This window comes from Heterocephalus glaber, unplaced genomic scaffold, assembly GCF_053883595.1.
Source record: "Heterocephalus glaber isolate CG9 unplaced genomic scaffold, H.glaber_assembly_v1.0 deba00000281, whole genome shotgun sequence".
In the NCBI taxonomy this organism is placed as follows: Eukaryota; Metazoa; Chordata; class Mammalia; order Rodentia; family Bathyergidae; genus Heterocephalus; species Heterocephalus glaber.
The window spans coordinates 13,658,561-13,678,628 of NW_028258139.1; the positions used below are offsets into that span (position 1 = coordinate 13,658,561).

Here is a 20,068-nt window from a genome sequence, read left to right on the forward strand (position 1 = left end):
GTTACCCTGTGGGAGGGCAGGGGCAGGGTTTGGTGCTAGGCCCTCTGTTCCTATTGTCTCCTTTCCCTTCAGGGCCATGGTCCAGGGGCAAGATGGCCACAGCCAGGGCTGTACCCCAGGAACCCTAGGAACGGTCAGACAGGTTGGGCACCTCCTGCCACCCAGCTGAGCAGGGACTTCATAACCACCCCTCTGCTGCCCCTCCTTGTCCTCAGGGCTTTGGGGACGCAGGGAAGGCAGCTGTTGCAAATACAACACCTGAGCTGAAGAGTGGTCCCAGTGCCTGACTGGTAGATAATGGGTGGGTTGTTATTGGGTAATTGAGTCATGCAAGAGTGAAAGAGTAGCTCCCCGAATACTCAGGAACTGTTTCCACTCTGTCCCCTCAGCTCTGTGCATCCAGGCCAGCTCTCTAAGGCACTGGACCAACTGCCGCCCACAGTGCTAGGCCTGCACACACCCAGCCTGCAAAGCCTCTTTAACCCCACAGGCGCTCAGGCCTGCTGGTCAGGCTTACTCCTGAGCCTGCTGGTCAGTGGCCTACAGCCTTTGGTGCTGAAGGAGGCCAGACAAGCATGCACCATGGGGAGCCCCCCTGCTGCCCATCCATAAACGAGAGAGAGGTGTCACATGGGTGCATTGAGGTTGGATGTGGTATGCATGCTTTGTAATGCTGATTGCCTGATGGTTCAAGTAAAAAAAAATCCATAATCATGTCCAAAGGTAAAAACCACTAAGGCCACAGCACAGGGACTGAAGTACTTGTCCTGTGACCCTGAAACACCGTCCAGGTCCTGGCCACAGCATTCGGTCAGGGCAAGGACACTCTGAAGCTCACAGCCAGGCCCTCCCTAGGAAAGGGAGGCCAAGCCATAGGTTGGACAGTGTAGGGGCCTTCGAGGTGACACCAGAGCTCTGGCCTAAGGACATGAGTCATGGGGGCTGAGTTTGCTAATGAGTAATGACAAACCAGTGACACAGCCGTACCTGACCCAGAGACTGACTTTACTTCCATCCCAAGATGATGCTGGCTTTGCAGTCATTTTCTTCACGTATCAAAGTACTGATGATCACTGTAAAAGCACTGGACTATGCAGAAATTCCTATGTACCATCATCATAGAGCTTCCAGAGCTCATCCTATTTATGAGAAAGGAACTTATCATATGTGTGGTTCTGCTCTTGATTTTTTTATTTCTAATTTGATACCAGCTTCTAAGTGATTTTTCAGAAGAAGAATCCCCTCCCCACATACAAACCAAGGTGTGAGAATGTATTTGTTCACATTCTTTCATCTTTATCCCACTGACAGTTAAAAAAGCACATCTCATTTTTCATGCTCATTTCTTTCATTATCAGCAATGCGGGCCATCTTTCCACTTAATTACTGGCTCACAGGTTCCTTTCCTTGTGTTTAAGGCTGTGGAGGGAATCCTTTGCTGAATGACTGGAAGAAGCCTTTCTTTCCTTTGCAATAATGGGGATTTAACCCAGGGCCTTTGCACTGAGCTGCTACAACCCCAGGCCTTTTTATTTTATTTTTTATTTTTGAGACAGACGGCGTCTTCTAAAGTCTCTAAGTTGTACGGGTTGGGCTGGAACTTGCGATCCTCCTCCCTCAGGCTCTCAGTGCTGGGCTTGTTGTCACAGGTGAAGCAAATAATTTTGAGTTTTTACTTGCAGTGGTCAATGGGTGGTTCGGGCCCAAGAAACTATGTTGCTGTCTGTAAGAGTTGTTTTCCTTAGGTTTCTGTCTTGGTTTCATATTTACAACGCCCTCCCCCAACTCTGGATTAGAGATGATAAAATTCATAATCTTCTCTGTACGCTTATGGTTTTAGCTCTACAATATAAACATGTCAACTGTTTGCTCTCTATTTTGGTGTAGGAGTAGGTTGGGGTACAGGTAACTTGCTGTTCCACACCACTGGCCATTGCTGTGGTACCACTGGTCCATCCACATTTTCCTAGTGGGTCTGAAGTTTTGAGTTGTGGTATGGATGGCCTGGGTCCCAGCTCTGTCCCCAGGCTGTTCAGCTGCACACAGGCCCTGCCGCCTGGGTTGGTTGACAGGGCTCTGCAACATGTCTCCCCCTATGTGCTATGCTTTCCATTTCCTCCAAATGCATTTTAAAGAAAGCAGTTTCTGCAGATCCAATAGGGATCCTGCATACACAGGTGCTGGAGGAGGAGGGGCTGAAGTCTCCCAGGCAACCTGTGAGGATTATGGGGCCTGAGATCACATGGACTGACAGGCGGCTCTCATGCTACTTTTGTGCTCTGGGCCTTCTGCAGACTGTTCAGACTCAGGGCTCCTGGGAGGTGTGAGAGAGTGCTGCAGTGACTCCTCACCCTTGGAGAGACAGTTAATCAGGAGGATCAGGGCCATGTCAGCCACAGAGCAGGACCGGGCATTGGACATCCTTTGTTACTACCTGGGAGGGCACAGCCAGGTAAGTCCCGAGGGTGTCTCCTTGCTGGGCAAGAGCCCTCTGTGGCCCTGACCCCTGCAGGGTCTTGGGGGACTCGGGGGGAGCCTGAGTCCCCTCTAGGGCTCACTGCATGGCTGGCACCACCATCAACCACCATTGGGCTCCCAAGGCCTTCATACTATTGGAATTCCTGACCTTCTACCAGGAAGTGCCAGAAGGTGGGAGGGAGTCAGGGCACAGGTGGCTACTCCACATCAGCAGGTGATGGGGCAGACACCCAAGAGCGGGGATCCTGTCCCCTCCACCCCATGCCCACCTAGAGCCTCCTACTGATCTGCATTCCCAAAACCCCCACCCCTCAGGCCTGCTGTGATCTCAGACTGGCTTTGGGCATAGAGTGGTAGTGGTAGGACCCCAGCACACTATGAACGTTAGGGAACCTTTTAGACCAGCTTGAAGGCCTGAATGGCACCAGAAGTCATGTAGATCCTGGGGTGGGCAGGGCTGTCTGGGCCCCTCTCCTCAGCGTCTGCTCCAATCTTTATCTCTAGCCTCTGGAGCCTGCAACCACTTCTTAGGGCCACTGTGAGTGACAGATTCTTTGAGCTCTAAGGGCTGAGAGAGGAAATACAGCAGGGCCTGTGTGCTCACAGAGGCCCTGTTACAAGAATACACAGATGGGCTCAGATTGGGGGGTGGGGGTAGGGAAAAGTGTCCAGTCTGAGGGAACTAGCTATGCAAAGGCCCAGGGGCCAGCATGGCAGCAGCATAAAGGGCAGGAGCACTCCCAGTGTCAACTTGCTGGCCACATTAAGCTATGCAGCCTCTGTGCAAAAGGTAGGAATCTGCTGGGGTCTGTAGCAGAAATCAGTGTGGCCAGAATCACTCAGGTTTGAGTCCCTAGCTGCTGTATGGCTTTGTCCTTCACCCCTTCCCCACCCAGCAGGCTCTCACTTCTGTCCACACTGGGCTATGTCCCTTACTGGTGGGGCAGGAGGTGAGGGTCTGAGCACTGAGCACTGAGCTCTGCCACAGCGCCTGGGGCAGCAGAATGCTATGGACACAAACATCAGCATGCAGAAGCTTCTGGAGTCCCTGTGCCTGGCACTGGAGCAGGCCAGGAAGAAGGTTAGTGCCAGGCCAGGGCCACTTGGAGCCCCTCAAGAGGGCTGGAGGTGACAGAACCCAGCCCAAATCCATAGGAAGTGCTGAGAGGCTCAGGGGCTTCATGAGCAGTCTCCTCACCCAGGGCAGAGCAGGTTGTCCCCACCACTCTTGACCACAGCCCAGCCTAGGAGCGAGCAGGGAGCACAGTGACACTCAGGGTGTGCCTTAAGGGGCCCAGAACTGGAGGGTGGTACAGTAGTCAGCACTGGGTTTGGGCATCACCTGCAACAGTCAGTACACACAGAGCAATCCTCGGGGTGCTCAGACCCTCCCCTCAGAGCACTGCACATGGATACCAGTGTGACCCACCCTTGGGCCACCAGGCCCTCCCCACAGGGCCCTGCACACAGACAAGCCCCAGGCCAGGGGTGGGCACAGCCCCAGCTGGCCACTGGCTCAGTGCTTAATCCTCGCCTTCTGCTGCCCAGACCCTCCTCTTCCACCTCTTTGGGCTGATCCTTTGTGAGTGCACAAGTGTGGCAGTGGTGAAGAGCCACCTCTCCTGCCTTCTGGAGCTGTCCCACCAGGACGCCAGCCAGCGGGAGGTGCGTTAGGCCCTTGAGGTCCCTGGCTCTCTTAATCCTGCCAGCCTTGTCCCTTGACCCTTACTCCAGTATCCACTGCTCAAAGCAAGGAGCAATGTCGGGGCGCTGATGGGCTCCACCCAGCAGACGGTGTTCTCACGGCAAGGAGCGGGTCCTCGGGAGACCAGAAACGTCCAACACTGTCCCCTGGGGGCTGATCCCTGGTATCCCACCCCCCACAGGACATCGCACTGGCTGTGGGCTTGGCATCCACTACGCACCTGGAGGAGGTGTGGTCCCTGCTGGAACACCTGGGCAGCACCTGGTTCTTGAGGTGGAGGAACCTGTCCTCTGAAGGACAGGTAGAGAGGCCCCTGGTGGCCATTCTGCAGAGGGAAGTGCAGAGCGGGGAGGGCCTCGGCCTTGGCGCCTGATGGTAACATGGGATCCCGGCGGGCTGGTATGTGGGACAAGGCTGGATGAAGACGTTCTCTGTACTTCTCTGTTCCTGGAACCCCATGAGCAGAATTCGGAGCTGCCATTGGGTGCAGGATCTGAGGCCATGGGGCCTGCAGGTGCTGTGTGTAACCCAGGCCTCAGTTTCTTCTCGGTGCACCTGACCCAGGAGGGTATGCTGAGCAGCTTCATTTTCTTAGCCACTCCCTGCCCCGGTTGCCTTGCTGGAAGGGGTAGGCAACGGAAGACCTGCCTGTGTGAGGGTGCTGGCTGGAGGGTCTTTCTGGAAGAGAGGGCTGGCCCCAGGCCTGGGACCTGGTTCCTGTGGGCTATGGACACAGCTGGCCACCACCTGGACCTGTGCCAAGGGCTCAGCTTCCCTGGGCTGGAGGCTGGTGTGAGCTGGGAGGGCCTGGGGTGGGTTGGGGCTCATAGCCCCTGCCACTCGCTCACTTGCAGCACCCAGACACAGACATGCACAGGAAATGGGTCAGCAGCACTGCCTTGTTGTGCTATGGACAGATGGCCACACATGCCAAGGAGCAGATCCTGCCCTGCGTAGACAGCATCACCTCGAGGATGGTGCACTACTTTTCCTGCAGCCACTGCATGAGCCCCGGTCTCTTCAGGGGCGGGTGAGAGGGCAGGGTGCCTCAGGTCCCCTCACTTGTCCCTGTGCCGACCTCTGAGCCAGTGGGGCCTGACCCAGGGGTGTAGCCAGGCAAAGCCCATGGGTCCTGCTCCCTGAATGCAGGGTCCTAGGCCCCAGCTGCAGGGTTAGGCCCTAGGACAGGGCCTAACTGGATTGGGCAATGAGGCAGGCAAAGAAGGCTGTGTGCCTTTCACATCTCTGAAGGATCCACCCTGGGACTCCAGCAACCCAGGAAACACAGCCAAGGGGCTGGGTCTCATCACCTGGACGGCCAGAGCTGCCTGAGTTTCCGGGGCGAGGGGTGCATATGTTATGATGTTGCATGTGCGGTGTACATACGCTGTGGTATGTAGATGTGCAGTGTCTAAGTCATGTTCTGTGGGTGCTCTGTGGATGTGTGTGAAGATGTGCTGTGAGGGTGTGTGTGTGTGTGTGTGGATTGTGTGCGGGGTGGATATGAGTGTGAGAGTGATGTGCAGATGTATGTGTGGGGGTGTGCTGCGTGTGCGTGTGCACTGCGTGGACCTGTGTGTGCACCTGCACTCTCTGGTACCCTGGTCAAGATTGGCAGTGTGGCAGATTTCTGTCACCTGTCCTCTGACCTGGGCACTTGTTACTGTAGGACAATGTCCTTAAAGCCAGCTTCCTTTCAGCTGCTGTCCTGCTGACCAGCGTTCTCAGGTGCGACTATGGTGTCCAGAGGTACAAGTTCACCCGGATACCAGAGTTCATCCAGTGCCTCCTGGTGAGTGACACGCCAGGTGTCCTGCCCTGTGGGGACTCAAGGATCACCCAGAGGGCAAGGAAACTCAGTGGCTGGGCCAGATGCTACTGCCACCTGGGCTCTTCTTCTGCCCTCCCAGTGCATCCTCCAGGAGGAGCCCAACTTCCTAGCCACCCTTTTCTGGCAGAAGATCATCTTGGTCATTATGGGGCTCAGGTAACCTCCCTGGGGTCCAGGACAAAGACAGGTCAGGCCCTCTGAGGATAAAGGAGGCTCAGCATGCCAAGGATGAGGGACAGGGACAGCCCTGCTAAAACAGTGCTGGGTGGGTTGAGGCTGGGACAAATCATGCATGGGAGATTAGGTTTGCTTTGTTTCATGACTAAGGTATGTTTATAATGCTGACACACACCAAGCCCTGACCTAAGTTGCATCTGAGACTACTCCTGTCCCTCGCTGAGCCCTAACTCTGGTCAGACAAAAAGCCCTGACCTTGTTGCCCTTTAATCCTTGACCTTGGCCACAGATTAAGTACTGACCTTTGTCACCAGGTGACCCCTGGTTGCATTCAGCCTTGTCTTGACCAAAGAATAATTCTTAATTTTCTCGCAAGAGCCAAAGAACCCAATGGAATGAAGCCAAGGAGTTGGGTTGGCTGCAGACCCTGTTGTCACAGGTTCTTTCCAGTCCAAATATGCCCCCCTTTCCCCAGGCCCAGCCTACCTGGAGTCTGAGGCAGGCTTGCATGCGGATCACATCCTCACTAAGTTGTGCCTACCAGATTTGTAGGGAGCCCCAGTCAGACCTCTACCTGAGCCCTGACTGCAAAGGAGTCTTCCTGGGTTTCTTGCAGCAATCTGCAGCCCAGCCTCCAGCCCTGGGTCAAGTCCAGGGTCCTAGAAGCCTGCCTACAGAGTGTGTATGTGCTGCCGCCTACAGAGGAGCTGCCCAGCAGCCTGCCTTCACTGGACCCATCCCCTGACATCGATGTCATGGTGACTGCCTGCTCTAACCATCCTCTCTCTGTCTGGGCTAGGGGCAGGGGGCTGGGAGCTGTCAATCCCTGCTTGGGGAAGCGGCCGAGGAAGGAGTTGGGGGTCCAGGCTTGGTTCCACCCTGGCTGCAACACAGACTTGCTATGACCTTGGGAAAACCCCAGCCCCGGGTGTCTTGCAATTCTGTGAGCTGTGTCCAGCTTTCACAAATCAGCTTCACTGAGCCCACAAACTCCCCACAGCCTCAGGTGCTCCTGGTCCTTTGTCCTCAGCTAGGCGGGCAGGGGACTTGCGGGCAGGGGACTTGCAGGCAGTCACACACATGTCTCCCACTGCTTCTGCCCACAGTCAGCATACAGCAAGGGCTTAGCAAATCCCAGGAACAAAAAGAGTGTCCCCTCCACCACAACTACACCCCAGACTGGGACAGCTCTGTCCTTGGATGGGGCACAGCTACCTCGATGGTTAGGTGCTGCCCCCCCCACCCTTGTATGGGGCCTATAGCAACAGTGGAAAATGCATGTCCCCACAGCCACACGCAGGTTAGCAGGTACAGCAAGATCCATGGAACAGGCCAGGTGGGAGCTGAGCTATGTGCCTGGGCTGGCCTCCTGGGGAAGTCTGCTAGACAGAGGCCAGCATAGCTGTTCACTGGGCATTCTCTCCTGCAGAAAGGGAGGGTGCTGCAGGAATCTGAGGAGGTGGCGGGATCTTGAGGAAGCCCATCTCCCGGGAATCACCAGGGCGTGGCAGCCGTCTTGTGGGAGACCTGGCTCTCTGCTGCTCATCGGGGCCTGGCCAGTCCCTGAGCTGTGCTCCAACAACAGAGAGACTGTATCAGGCAATTCTTGGAGCTCTCTGCAGCTGGGGAATGGGTTCCAGAGCCTTCAGAAGGGCCAATAGTAGGCCTGCCTTCTACCACAAATGTCTACTTTGGCCCAGGTGAGTCCTAGCACCCAGGTCTACACTGGGTGTCAGACACCCAGCCACAGGAAGTGATTCACGAAGAGCTGTGTTTTAACAGGTTGATTAAAGTAAAACTGAGACACAGAACACCACACACATTCAGAGTGTGTACTTGCGCATGTTTTGACAGATATATATGTGAAACCATCATCAAAATCAAGACTGTCAGTTTCCAAAGCTTCCTGTGCCCCTCAGGATCCTCCCTCTGGGTCCTCTGTGGGTGCTTCTTATCTCTCTACACTGACACACTAGCCCACTCCATCACTGAGCATACATTTGCACTTTTTTGTTTTGTTTTTGTTTTTGGTACCAGGGATCAAACTTGGCTCCTTGCACCTGTGCAGCAGGCGGCGAAACTACTGAGCTAAATCCCCGGCCCTACATTTGCACTTTTAAGAATTTAATGTGAACAGAATCACACAGTACTCATTTACTTTGTCTGGGTTTTTTCATGAGTGATGTTGAGATCATCCGCGCTGTGGCTTGCATGGTAGACCATTCTCCCCTGTTGAGGGCCATTTCATTTCCTGGATATGCTCCTGCTCTCTGGATGAGGGGCATGGGTTCATTTCCAGGTGTGGCTGTTACAGGCGAGGCTGCTGTGAACTTTCGTGTTCAGTTCTCCATACCGACATATGCTTCAGTGTTCGCTGGGTCAATACCTAAGTGTGGTCAGTAGGTCATATGACAGGTGAATGTTTAACTTTTTAGCAAATTTTGCCCAACTGTTTTCCAAAGAAGCTGCACTACTTCACATCCAACAGCAGTGTCCTAGATGCTGGTGGTTCCACATCCTTGACAGCACTGGGCACCGTGAATCTTTGGCACATGAACCATTGTGATGTGTGTAGCTTACTGTGGTTTTAAGTCTCATTTTCTTACTAATGATGTTGGGCATCTTTTCATGTGCTCATTTGGCATCTCTATATCTTTGGTGAAGTGTCTGAATGTCACAGCTGCTTTTAAAATTAGGTGAACTCTTCAGATATATAATTTTTAGATTTCCTCTTATACTCTAGTTGTGAGTCTTTTATCTGATATGTGATTTGAATATATTTTCTCCCAATTTGTGGTTTCTTATCCTCTTAATAGTGTCTTCTGAAGAGCAGAAGTTGTTAATGCTGAGGAAATCTAATTCGAAGTAGTTTTTTCCTTCATGGACTATGCTTTGGGCATTGTACCTAGAAAATGTTTTCTTAGCCAAAGGTCACAAGATTTTATCTTGTATTTTTTTGCTTGAAGTTTTATGCCCAGGATTTATATGTAGGTCCATATCTTAGCCCACTTGGGTAGCTGTAACAAAATATCATAGCTCAGGTGGCTTCTAAACAGACATGTGCTCCTCACAGTTCTGCAGGACAAAAGTTTGAAATCAGGGTGCCAGGTGACTGGTTTCAGTGAGGGCTGCTTCCAGGATGCAGATGTTGACTTCTCCATTTCCTCATCTGACAGGAAGAAGGCTAGAGAACTCTCTGGGATCCCTTTCATATGGGCATTTATCCCATCACCAGGGCTTCACCTCATGACTAATTCGCCTCCCAGAGCCCTCACCTGGTGTTAGGATTTCAGCATATATATTTGAAAGGACACAAATAGTCCACAACTATCCATAATCTATTTTGAATTAATTCCTGTAAGATACATTGTACAGATTGAAGTTTAATTCTTTGCATATGAATATCTTCCTGTTCCAGAATCACTTGTTAAAAAGACCATAATTTCTCTATTCAATTATCTTCACACTTTTGTGAAAAATTAATGGGTTTATATCCCATATATCCATAAGATAATTCACAGGATTTTGTACTTGGCTTTTCTTTTCTCCCTGAGGTAACTAGGGATTGAATCCAGGGGGAAATGAGCTACATCTCTAGCCTTTTTATTTTTTTATTTTGTGACACGGTCTTGCTAAGTTGCCAAGATGGCATTGAAGTCTTGATCTTCCTGTCTCAGCATCCCCAGTAGCTGGGATTACAGGCATGGTCCACTGTACCTGGCTTTATACTTGCCTTATTTGAATAAGGGCAGTTTACTTCTTCCTTTCAAATCTGGCTGCTTTTTCTCTCTCACTCTTAATTTATTGCACTCACTAGAACTTCTGGTACAGCTTTGAATACTGGTGGTGAGAGTGGGTATTCTCAGCTTGCTCCCAGCCTGAGCGGGGGAGCATCCAGTCTCACCATTCACCCTGATGTCATTAGGAAGTGACATCTCTATTGCGGGTACACTTCTTTGTTCTGAAACTGATTCCATCTGTAATGCGGTAGCCCTTCCTCCGTGCTTTCCCTTTTAACCTGTTTGTGTCATTATATCTAAAGTTTGTTTTTTGAAGGAGACCTGATTAGATTAGGTCTTGCTTTTCATACAGTGTGCTAGTTTCTGCCTTCTCCTGGAGGTGGGGCTCTAGCCCATTCATATATAGGGAAGTTGGGGTTGTGCTACTGTCTTGCCATTTAGTTTCCATTTGTCTATATAGTCTTCACTCCTCTCTTCATCTCTTTCTGCCTTCTTTCAAGTGATTTAACATTTTTATGGAGACTTTTTTCTTCTTAGTGATAGCCATTGAGGGTTGGTTTTTTTTTTCTGGTGAATGTGTTAGGATTTATAGTATACGTCTTTAATCCCCCTCTCTCTTGGTCCTGTACATTCATATCTATACTTATACCTATGTCTATATTTATATCTATGGGTCCTAAATACACACCTAGATATATTTTTCTATCCATAGATCATATACCATTACTTATAATTTTATCTATCACTAGACTTAGATCTGTCTATCTATATATCTATTGATTTTTTAAAAATATTCTGCCTGAGAGCTCCTGTTGTTCTCATGGTTGAGTGTACATGTGTGTAGAGATTGAAAAATCACTTGGTTGAAAATCCCTGATACATGGATTTGAGTAACACAATTGAATAAGCATGATGTGATAGTTAGTGGATTTCCACTCAGGTTGCTGTGACTAGGAACTATGCCCAGAACTTTGTGAACTCTGGGGACTGTCCCCTCTTCTCCCCTAGGAGGCTACTTTCCCGAGCCCTGGGTAGTGTCCACACCCTCTGCAGTGACACTCAGCCAGGACTCGAGGGCCCCTCTCAGAAGTTGCTCCTTCGAGCAGCCCTCTCCTCTTCCTCTCTCTGTCCCATGCTGTCACGGCCTTGCCTTCCAGCCGGCCCTCCACCAGTGGGAGAAAGGCACAGAAGAGCCTGGGAGTAGTCTTGGTGGCCCTGGGATCTGCAAGAAGTGGCTGCCCCACTGCCTGACAACTCTCCTCCTCTAGGACAATGAGAATCAGCGGCCAACACATGATGGAAAACTCGTTTAGATGCTCACTCTTGTTGTTGGATTTTTCTCTTCTTGTCTTTCTTCTTCACCTGTGCTGGGTGATCCTTGAGGCAGTGCCCGGTCCGTAGTGCATCTTGGCCTTGTGCTCAGGAAGTTCTCTGTCTGTGAGAAAAGGATTCCAGTTGTACGTACACTTGCATCCACAGTATGTCCAGCTCTTTCAGATGCTGAGGAATCTCCAGCCCTCAGGCCGACTAGGGGTAGATCATAGCAGGATTGAGCACAGTGGCACTTGGGCATGGCCCTGTTACAGAATATTTGTGCCTGAGTGGATGCCACTGCCGTCCCTCAAGTGCTTGTGTGACTCCACATGTGTGATTATTACTCACACTCAATGAAACTCTTTCACCTGCTTATCCCATGGTCCTCAGGGAGCTGTCAGGGCCAACTGCTCCCAGGGCAACAGACCCAGGCAATAGATCTAAGGGTGGCTTTGTACCTGCTGGGCTTTCTTTTTCTTGGTACCGGGGATTGAACTTGGGACCTTATGCTCACAAGGCAGGCGCCAGAACCACTGAGCTAAATCCCTGGCCCATAAGGCAGCAGTCTTTTTTTTTTTTGGTACCGGGGATCGAACTCAGGTCCTTGCACTTGAGCAGCAGGTGGAGAAACCACTAAGCTAAATCCCCAGCCCCCTGCTGGGCTTTCATACCAGAGGACATCAGCCAAAAACACACTCTGGGAGAACGAAGAGGGTCAAGAGAAAGGAGGGTGCCTAGCTGGCCCCAAGGGACACAGTGTCACAGAGCAAAAGACAGAGGCACAGCATCAGGGAGCTGGAGAGACCCTAGTTGTACAAGAGGACCCTGCCTGAACAACTAGGCTATCCCTTCCCTGCGATACCTACATCGTCCTATCCACGGCGGACTCTGTGGTTCCGCATGGCTCTTACCTGCAGAGTCTGTCCTCAACCACTGGGGCAAGGCCAAGGCAGACACTTTGAGGCCGCACAGGCAGGGAAGGCAAGGGTGTGACACCAACTGACCTGGTTCCCCTGCTAGGTGCTATACAAGAAGACAATGCGCGCCCTCTACCTGCTCCTCCAGAGCTTCTTCTCCGAGAACCCCAGCATGGATGAGGTCTGCTTCCTCCTGCAGGTGAGGTGGGCTCCAGCCCCAGCCAAGCAGCCTGCTGTGCTGTGAGAGAGAGAAGAGGAGAGGGAAGCACAGAGGGAGGCAGATAGACTCACCACACCCCCTGGGATCCTTCCTCAGCACCAGTCAGGCATGGAGGTCTCTCCTCCACAGGGGCCTGCTGCATGGTCCAGTGGAACCTGTATTGTCTCAGGAATCAGAGGGCTTCAGTGATGGCAGGTGATCTGTGAAACTTGGCAGATTTTTGCCTACTGCATGCTCCCACAGTGCTGCCCAAGTTGTTCTTCACTGGCAAGCGGTGCAGCGGGAGTAGATGTCCTTGTGGAGGGGCGGACAGCACCTGTGACTGGCCCTGGGCACTGTGCTTCACAAGGGTTAATCCCTGTAGCCCAGAGGGACTCCAGTGTCCCCACTTTACATAGAAGGGAAACAGGCCTGAGAGGGCCTCACCCCTGACCTCCTGATGGCTGGAGATGGAGAACGGGAAACCCTGTTCTGTATAAGCCCAGGCCCTGCCCAGGACATTCAGGCACAGGTGTGTCCCCAAGAATGCCACATGGCTCAAAGGGAAGTATGAGGCCTGCTTGCCCAAATTGGGTGCTTTCCTCTTGCCTCTGAAGGGAACTTGTCCAGCCCGAAGCTGCTCTGTGACAGCCTGGGGCCCAGGGAGGGATGAAGGAGGCTGGAGTGCAGACCAGGCTTGGGACAGCCTGGCTGGAAGCAAGGGGGGTCAAGGGGGGTCCTCTGCAGTTCTGTGGCTACCTCTGGCCAGGCTGGTACTGAGGGGGAGCAGGCACAGTCCTCTGTGGCTCTGTGGGTTCTCTACCAGGGCAGCTATGAAAAGGCTGAGCCTCCTGAAGAGCCAGACTCCTAGCTATGAAAGGCTTTTGTCTCATTTGGGGCTGTGCCAAGTTGCCAATGCCCACTATCAGAATTGGCCAGAGCTTGATTTGGGTTGAGGCTGCAGCTGATCAGTTTAGGACATAGTTGTCCCCTCTACCCTTCCCCCATTGGACAGAAGCTCCCTTGGGACGGGAGCCCAGGTGTGCGGGTCAATGTTTAGCACTGTCCTTAAGGGCTTGGGGTCAGGTGACAGGACTAACATCCAGGGAGCTAGTGGTCCAGCCAGGAGCAGAGAGTCCAGGGACAGGGGAGGTAGGAGCAGAGCTGGAGGAGCAGGAGGAGGCTGTGTCCAACCCCCTGAAGTGACTCAGGAAACAGTGGAAAGAGAGATTGCTAAATTCCTCACCTGGCCTCCTTTGCTCCCCACCCTTTGCCGATGCAGCATAAGGCCCTTTGGGATGCTGTCTCCAGAGACACAGGGCTCGTGGGTTTCCTGAGAATCTGGAAGCTCTGGTATTGCCTATGGTGTTATGAAAGAGTACAGTACTGATCCTGGCCTGGTTCTGGCCTACAGCTCCCAAAGCCCTCAGACTCTCAGAATTGTAAAGTGCTCTTTAAATGAAAGATAAGTTAATATACTCCATTTATTGCCAGTTGCTCCAAAGTGGGGGCACTCATGAGTACCGAGCCCTCAGCCTGGGGATCTGATCCACTCCCAGGTAGACAGTGTCAGAACTGAGAGCAACTGGAAGATGCCTAGGTGGTGTCCTGTGGACTTGTTGGCTGGTGTTGCCCTGCCTGTGTGAGAGTAGGAAATCATGTGGTCTTGCATCTGAGGTGGCTCCAGGCCCAACCTGGAGGATGGCCCCTTAGCTGAAGGAACTGGCCCATGCCCAGTGGGGAGGCTGATGTTCTGGCTGGTCACGTTTACCCCTGTTAGTTAGCCCCACGCTGTGTTGGGTTGGAGTTGGGATAGAGGTGAGCCCATGGGCACTGGTCCTCAGGCCTGCTCGCCCATCTCAACACATGGAACACTGGCTGCAGTCAGGTAAGAGCCATGAGCGGCAGCGGGCTGTACAATCCATCCTCCTGCTTCTGCAGTATGTGGTGGACACCCTGAAGTCAACAGTGAGTCTCTGCCCACTGCCCCAGGGAGCACCTATGTAGGGTGCACAAGGTGGATCCACCTGGTAGACCATTCCAGGAGCACCCAAGGACTAGAACTGTCTGCACATGCAAGCTACTGGCTGTATTGGGAGAAGACAAATACTCTGCCCTGAGTCCTCATGCCTGGGGCTGAGGCTGCTACAGTTCAAATAGGAGGATTGAAGGAAACTGGGCAGGAAGGCTATGGAGGCAGGAAGGGAGGGCACTTCGGCTACCTGGGAGAAGAGTGATCCCTGAGGAAATAGCCCTAGAGGGACAAAGAGCCCATAGTGGTAGGAGGAACCAAAGAAGCCAAGCAATTTTGGAAATGAACCAAGTAGGAGTGTTGGTAAGACATGAGTAGAAAAGAACAGAGGGTGAAGAATTAGGTCCCTCTTCCATGGCCTGCGAGGTGCCATGTGGGAAAGGAAAACCCTTTGGTCAGGGTGTGCTGGGACAAGCAGAGCTCCTTATAGGAACAGCAGTGTCCCAGCTCCCAGCAGAAGCAAAAGAGCATCAGAAGGCTCAGAACTGGGTGCAAACCCAGAACCATGACATCTGTAGAGGAGGAAAGATCCTCTTTACACAGTCGGGATAGGCAGAGACTACCTGGACAGAAGGCAGAAGGCTGTAGCTGTGGGGGAAATAATGATTAAATAGAATTCATGAAAATTAGAAACTCGTGCATCAAGAGACAGGACCCAGACCAGCAGAAAAAGTGCACGATGAGTGCACCTAACAAAGAACTTGATGTGGAAAATATAATGACTGCAGCTCGGTACAAAGGTAGCCCAAATGGGCAAAAGACTTAAATAGGCATATTGTAAAGCACATGAAGTCAAACAAGCTTGGCATAATTTGTTACAAAGTAAATGCAAATCAAAATCACAATGAGATAGAAACCCATACATACCCACTAGGAGGGTACAATGAAAGACTGGTGATACCAAGCGTGGCAGGGCTGGACCAGCCAGAAGCACCAGACAATGACAGTGGGAGTGTACGTGGGGAGGACCACTCAGCAGTTTCTGTGAGAGTTAAGCAGGTTGTCTCTGATGACACTCTCCACACACCTCATCAGAATGGTCCCGGGTGGATGAGCCCAGCCTCCGGGCTGCTTCCACCCAGGTCCTAACTGCTTGGCTCAAAAGCAGATCCTGGCCAATTCAAGGTCTGCTATGTCTACTCCCTGCATCTCTGAGGCTGGATACTAAGAGGAGAGATTGCAGACTAACCCCCTCCCTCAACGTGCACATACACAGATACACACACACACCCCTACACACACTGTGGTTGTAAAGATTGCAAGAGACACACACTAGCATTTTTCACACTACTTTACTTTATTGAAGTAAAATTTACATACAGTAAAATGGTCCAACAAAATGTTGTTAAGCAGTGTATGACTATACATTCAACAACGGAAAGGAAAACATGAACATAATGACAGAATAGATATGAAATATCAAAAGATAAATGGTGGGCCGGGGAGTGGTGCCACCACCTGCCTCACAAGTGCAAGGTTCTGAGTTTGATTCCCCATACCAAAAAAAAAAAAAAGATACTCAAAAGATAAACGGTAACTATAAAAAAAGTCAAATAGAAATTGTTAAAATACAGACTATAGTACTTGAAGTGAAAAAGCCACTGGATTCTGTTTACTAGTGGGTCAGACACTGCAGGAGAATACATCAGTGAACCTAAAGACAAGACAACTGAACCTACCAAAATTAAAGGAAAAAGACTAGAGAAAAAATAATCAGAGGATGGGATGTACTCAGTAGTAGAACACTTGCCGAGCTTGCAAGACCCTGAGTTTTATCAAAAAAGAAAAAGTTAAAAATAATCAAAGCAGGGCCAGGGATATAGCTCAGTGGCCCAGTACCTGCCTGCCAACCGTGAGGCCCTGAGTTCAATCCCTAGTACAAAAACAAAAACAAAACAACAAAAAACAAAGCAGCAGTGAGCTGTGGAACAACATCAAGTGAAACTGGAGCCAAGGAGAGAGGGAGAGGTCAGGGACAGAAAGAAGTTGAAGACACAACACCTGAACTTACTTGAATTCTATGAAAAATATAAACTTAGAGATCCGAGAATATCAATGAACCCCCCAAAAGATAAACACAAAAACCCACACCGAGGCACAGCACAACCAAAAACTGTTGGAAATGGGAATGATAATGATAAATGGGAAAATCTTACAGTTGCCCAAAGGAAGAAATGTGAGCCTCCAGGGGATAAGGATGAACTCCACCTAATTTCTCATTATTGGCAACAATAAGGATTCCTTCCACAGAGGAGGATGCTGAGGACAGAGAGGCACAGGGCTGACCTGGGTTGGAACAAGAGCCCCTTTCTGACCCAGCCAGGGCACTTCCTATAAGATGCTGGGCTGAAGAGGGGGGCCCAGGAAGCCAGGCCTGGCTCCGCTTCTTTCCCCCATCCCTAGGAAGAGGCCATGCCTTCTCCACTGGGCCTCCAGTTAGGCCTGCTGACCCTGCTGTGGTGGGACAAGGATGCAGAGACCCAGAGCTCTGCCCTCCAGTGTGTCTATCTACTCCTGCAGCTTTCCATGCAGCAGAAGGGTGAGCTGCAGAAAAGGGGCAGAGGCAGGGAGCCCCCTCCCCAGGTGGGCCAGACCTATAACTTTGAGTCTTGCACAGGGATAATGGTGGACCTGCGCCAGAGGAAGGCAAAGTGCTTCAAGGTCAGGGCCTCTGGAAAAGGGGAATCGGAAGTCCAACACTTGGTGAAGGTGAGGCCTTCCAGAGCTGGGGGGACTGGATGAACCCACTGGACTCCCAAACTTCCCAAGAGGATTGGATTTCTCTGATCCCCTCAGCAGTTATCCAATGGGGCCAAGGGGGTCCTGAATGGCCTATGCCTGGGAGCAAGTGGGGCACAGTCAGGATGGAACACCCTAACAGACCCTGCCCTTCCAAGGGAGAGGACACTATCTCTGCCTCACCTTGCAGATTCTGTCCAAACATGAGGGCATTTGGAACTGCAGGCCCGAGGTCTTCCTGGGCCTCCTCTGGGGCTCTGTGGGAGGGAGACAGCTCATCTTGCTTTGCAGGGGATGCCCTGCCTTGGCACTGCCCCTTTGCCCAGGCAGCCTGGAATGGCCCTGCCCCCTGCTCCCTCCCTGCCCTCCCTCTGCTTTCCTTCTCAGACCCAGCCCTCCTCCCCCAGCACTGCACTAGGAGACCTCGGGTAGAATATCCCATCTTTCTGGGCCTTGGTTTCCTCGCCTTCCAAATGAGGTTCCTTTAGGTCTGAGACCCTCATGCCCCTGGAGAGGGTGAAGTAGGACAGTGTCACCTTTGTGCAGCTGGAGTCCCCTGGGCCACACACCCAGCTGAGCCTGTGTCTCAGGTGCTCCCTCTCAAAAGACAGTGGGCAGGGATCTGTGTTCACCAAGGACTTGTTCTCAGGGGAAGTAGGGTGAGGGAAGTGAGGTAGGGTAAGGGCAGGAGCCACAGGGAGCTGTGAGCTATACACAGGCAGAGCACTGGCCACTGGCTGCTGGGTGGGGACCCTACTGTCCCAGGCAAAGATGCTTCCTCCCATTGCCCCAGGAAAATTCTCCAGAGAAAGGGCAGCTGGGAACTATCAAGTGACAGCCCGTGGCTCAGCCTGTGAGCAGCTGAGGCAGCTGGGCCCTTCTGGGGTCCCCATATGTGCCCAAGGCATCTACATGGAGGTGCACACGGTCCTTGTTCCATCTCTGGGAATAGCCTAGCCTGCAGCCCCGGAGCAGTGCTGACCAGGGCCCCTCGCTCCCTTGCCCTGGGTACAGGCCTTCGACAAGGTCCTGAGTGTGGCACAGCACACACAGCTGGTGCTCACACTGGTGCACAGCCTCAGCAGCTGGAGTCTACTTCAGTCTCAGCTAGCCTGCAAGCTCCTCCTGAGGATCTTTGAGGGCCCAGGCATCAAGCTGGAGCAGGTAGGCTGGCACTCAGGCTCCCCTGGATGGGCATGGTGCCTGTCCTCAGTCTGGCCTGTGTCCCCCTGCACGAGAAGGGGAGTGGACGGCCATACACCAAGGCTATACGTACTATCCACGTGTGTGCACCCACAGGCCGCACCTCCCACCAGAGACCACTGGGGCCTCTTTCGGCAGCCTCCTCCCAGCAACCCTTTCTCAGCTGCCTTTGCCCTTCTTCTGGGGGCAGGCTGGGTGAGTAACAGGTCCTGGGGAGGCCACCAGACCTCTGGCCCCTACTCCTGTCTCAACAGTGCCCTCCAGATGCAGTTGCAGAGACGCACTGCCTCCCTGGCAGCCTGCCAGAGACTGAGTGAGGCAGTCCGGCTTGGCCAGTGTAATGTAATTCAAGATGCACCCCACACTGATGTCACACACTGCTGCCTGGCCCTACCAACTCAGTTGCTCCACACTTGCCCTTTGTGGAGGTGGCATCCCACCTTCCCAGGGACCAACAGGCAGAGTGAGGGTGTGCAAATTGGCAGAGCGGCACAAGCTCTGAGAGCCACTCAGAGGGGCCCCACCCAGGATCTCAGAGGCCCCCTGCAGTCTACTCTCTGGGCCCGTCCTGTGCAGGTGGCCGAAGTCCTGCATAGCCTCTTCCAGGAGCTGCCAAACATCCACTTTAAGAAGGCCCAGCAGCCCATGATGAAAGCCATGATGGCTCTAGGGACCCAGCACACACTGGAGGTGGCCGAAGTGCTCCTGTCCCTGTGCCACCCCTCAGGGAGGTAGGTTTCCTCCTCAGCCTGCCACCCCAGGGGGGATGTTGTGTGGCCTCCCAGCAATGCCTGGGCTCTGTCACAGGCACCAGGAGGCACATGCCTGAGGGCTTCTGCCAGGCACACCGCCTTCCTGGAATCCAGGCCCAGGGTCCACAGTCCCCAAGGGTATCCTGATCCAAGGTCATTGAGTGGGGGCTCCCAGGGTCCCAGAAGGGGGATTCAGCATGGAAATATCTCTCAGGCTCGAGAGATTCCATTGGCCAACCTGCTGCAGAGCCGGAGATCAGGTGGGTGCCACAAAGACAATGACCCTTGCAAGCTGCCCTGTGACCTGAGGGCCTGAGAGCCAGAGTCCTGGGTATGCTCTGCTCCAGCCACCATGCTGGCTACAGCTGGGTTTTCTGAGTGTACTCTGTGGGTGACAAACCCTTGATCTACAAACCGTGGGCAGGCCTGAGGGGAGTGTAGCCCAGAAGTGTGTTAGGAGTGCAGGGCCAGGAGCCTTGTGTCACCATTGCACAGATGGTGGACTCTTTGCAGTCAGATGGGTGCTGGGACTTGGCCCATCTCAGGGTGCACAGGGAGCCCTTGCCAGGAAGCCTGGTGGAGACATTCAAAGCCATGACTGCAGTGCTCCCTGGATTTGGGGGCCATCTGAGGAGTTTGTCCCTCCTTTTCCTGAAGAAGAGACAGGCGGAGGAGGGCCTTCTCTTGGTCACAGGGGAAGGGTAGAGAAGGGTGGGAGTACATGCAAATGCCAGGCAAAGCTACCTCTGCTCAGAGCCTGGGGCAGCCCCTCCATCAGTCATCAGAACAAAGGCTGGGGACCCCTCCCCAGTCACCTCTCCTGAGGGTCCTGACTGTGTCCACATCACCACATCCAGCAGGTCACCCTGCTGATGGTCAGCGGGGGAGCCACCACTTACTGGTGTGTAGAAGGCCTCCTCTTCATCCAGAAGTTCCTCTGGGGTTGTGAGGCAGCACAGCCTTCACACCCACATGGCCAGT

General features: G+C 52.7%; 1 protein-coding gene across 1 annotated transcript in view; it reads left to right on the forward strand.

Annotated features, from left to right (window-relative positions):
- The first annotated feature begins 2,077 nt into the window (after positions 1-2,077).
- LOC101715296 (maestro heat-like repeat family member 5) overlaps positions 2,078-20,068 on the forward strand; it is a 39,184-nt gene continuing 21,193 nt past the window's right edge. Inside the window, 13 exon segments of the mRNA XM_087186864.1 lie at positions 2,078-2,452; positions 3,467-3,559; positions 4,027-4,143; positions 4,365-4,484; positions 5,038-5,179; positions 5,710-5,717; positions 5,853-5,975; positions 6,094-6,170; positions 6,808-6,949; positions 12,266-12,366; positions 14,206-14,329; positions 16,797-17,102; positions 18,147-19,066. Coding sequence (XP_087042990.1) covers positions 2,264-2,452; positions 3,467-3,559; positions 4,027-4,143; positions 4,365-4,484; positions 5,038-5,179; positions 5,710-5,717; positions 5,853-5,975; positions 6,094-6,170; positions 6,808-6,949; positions 12,266-12,366; positions 14,206-14,329; positions 16,797-17,102; positions 18,147-19,066 — 2,462 coding nt within the window. The 5' untranslated portion in view covers positions 2,078-2,263.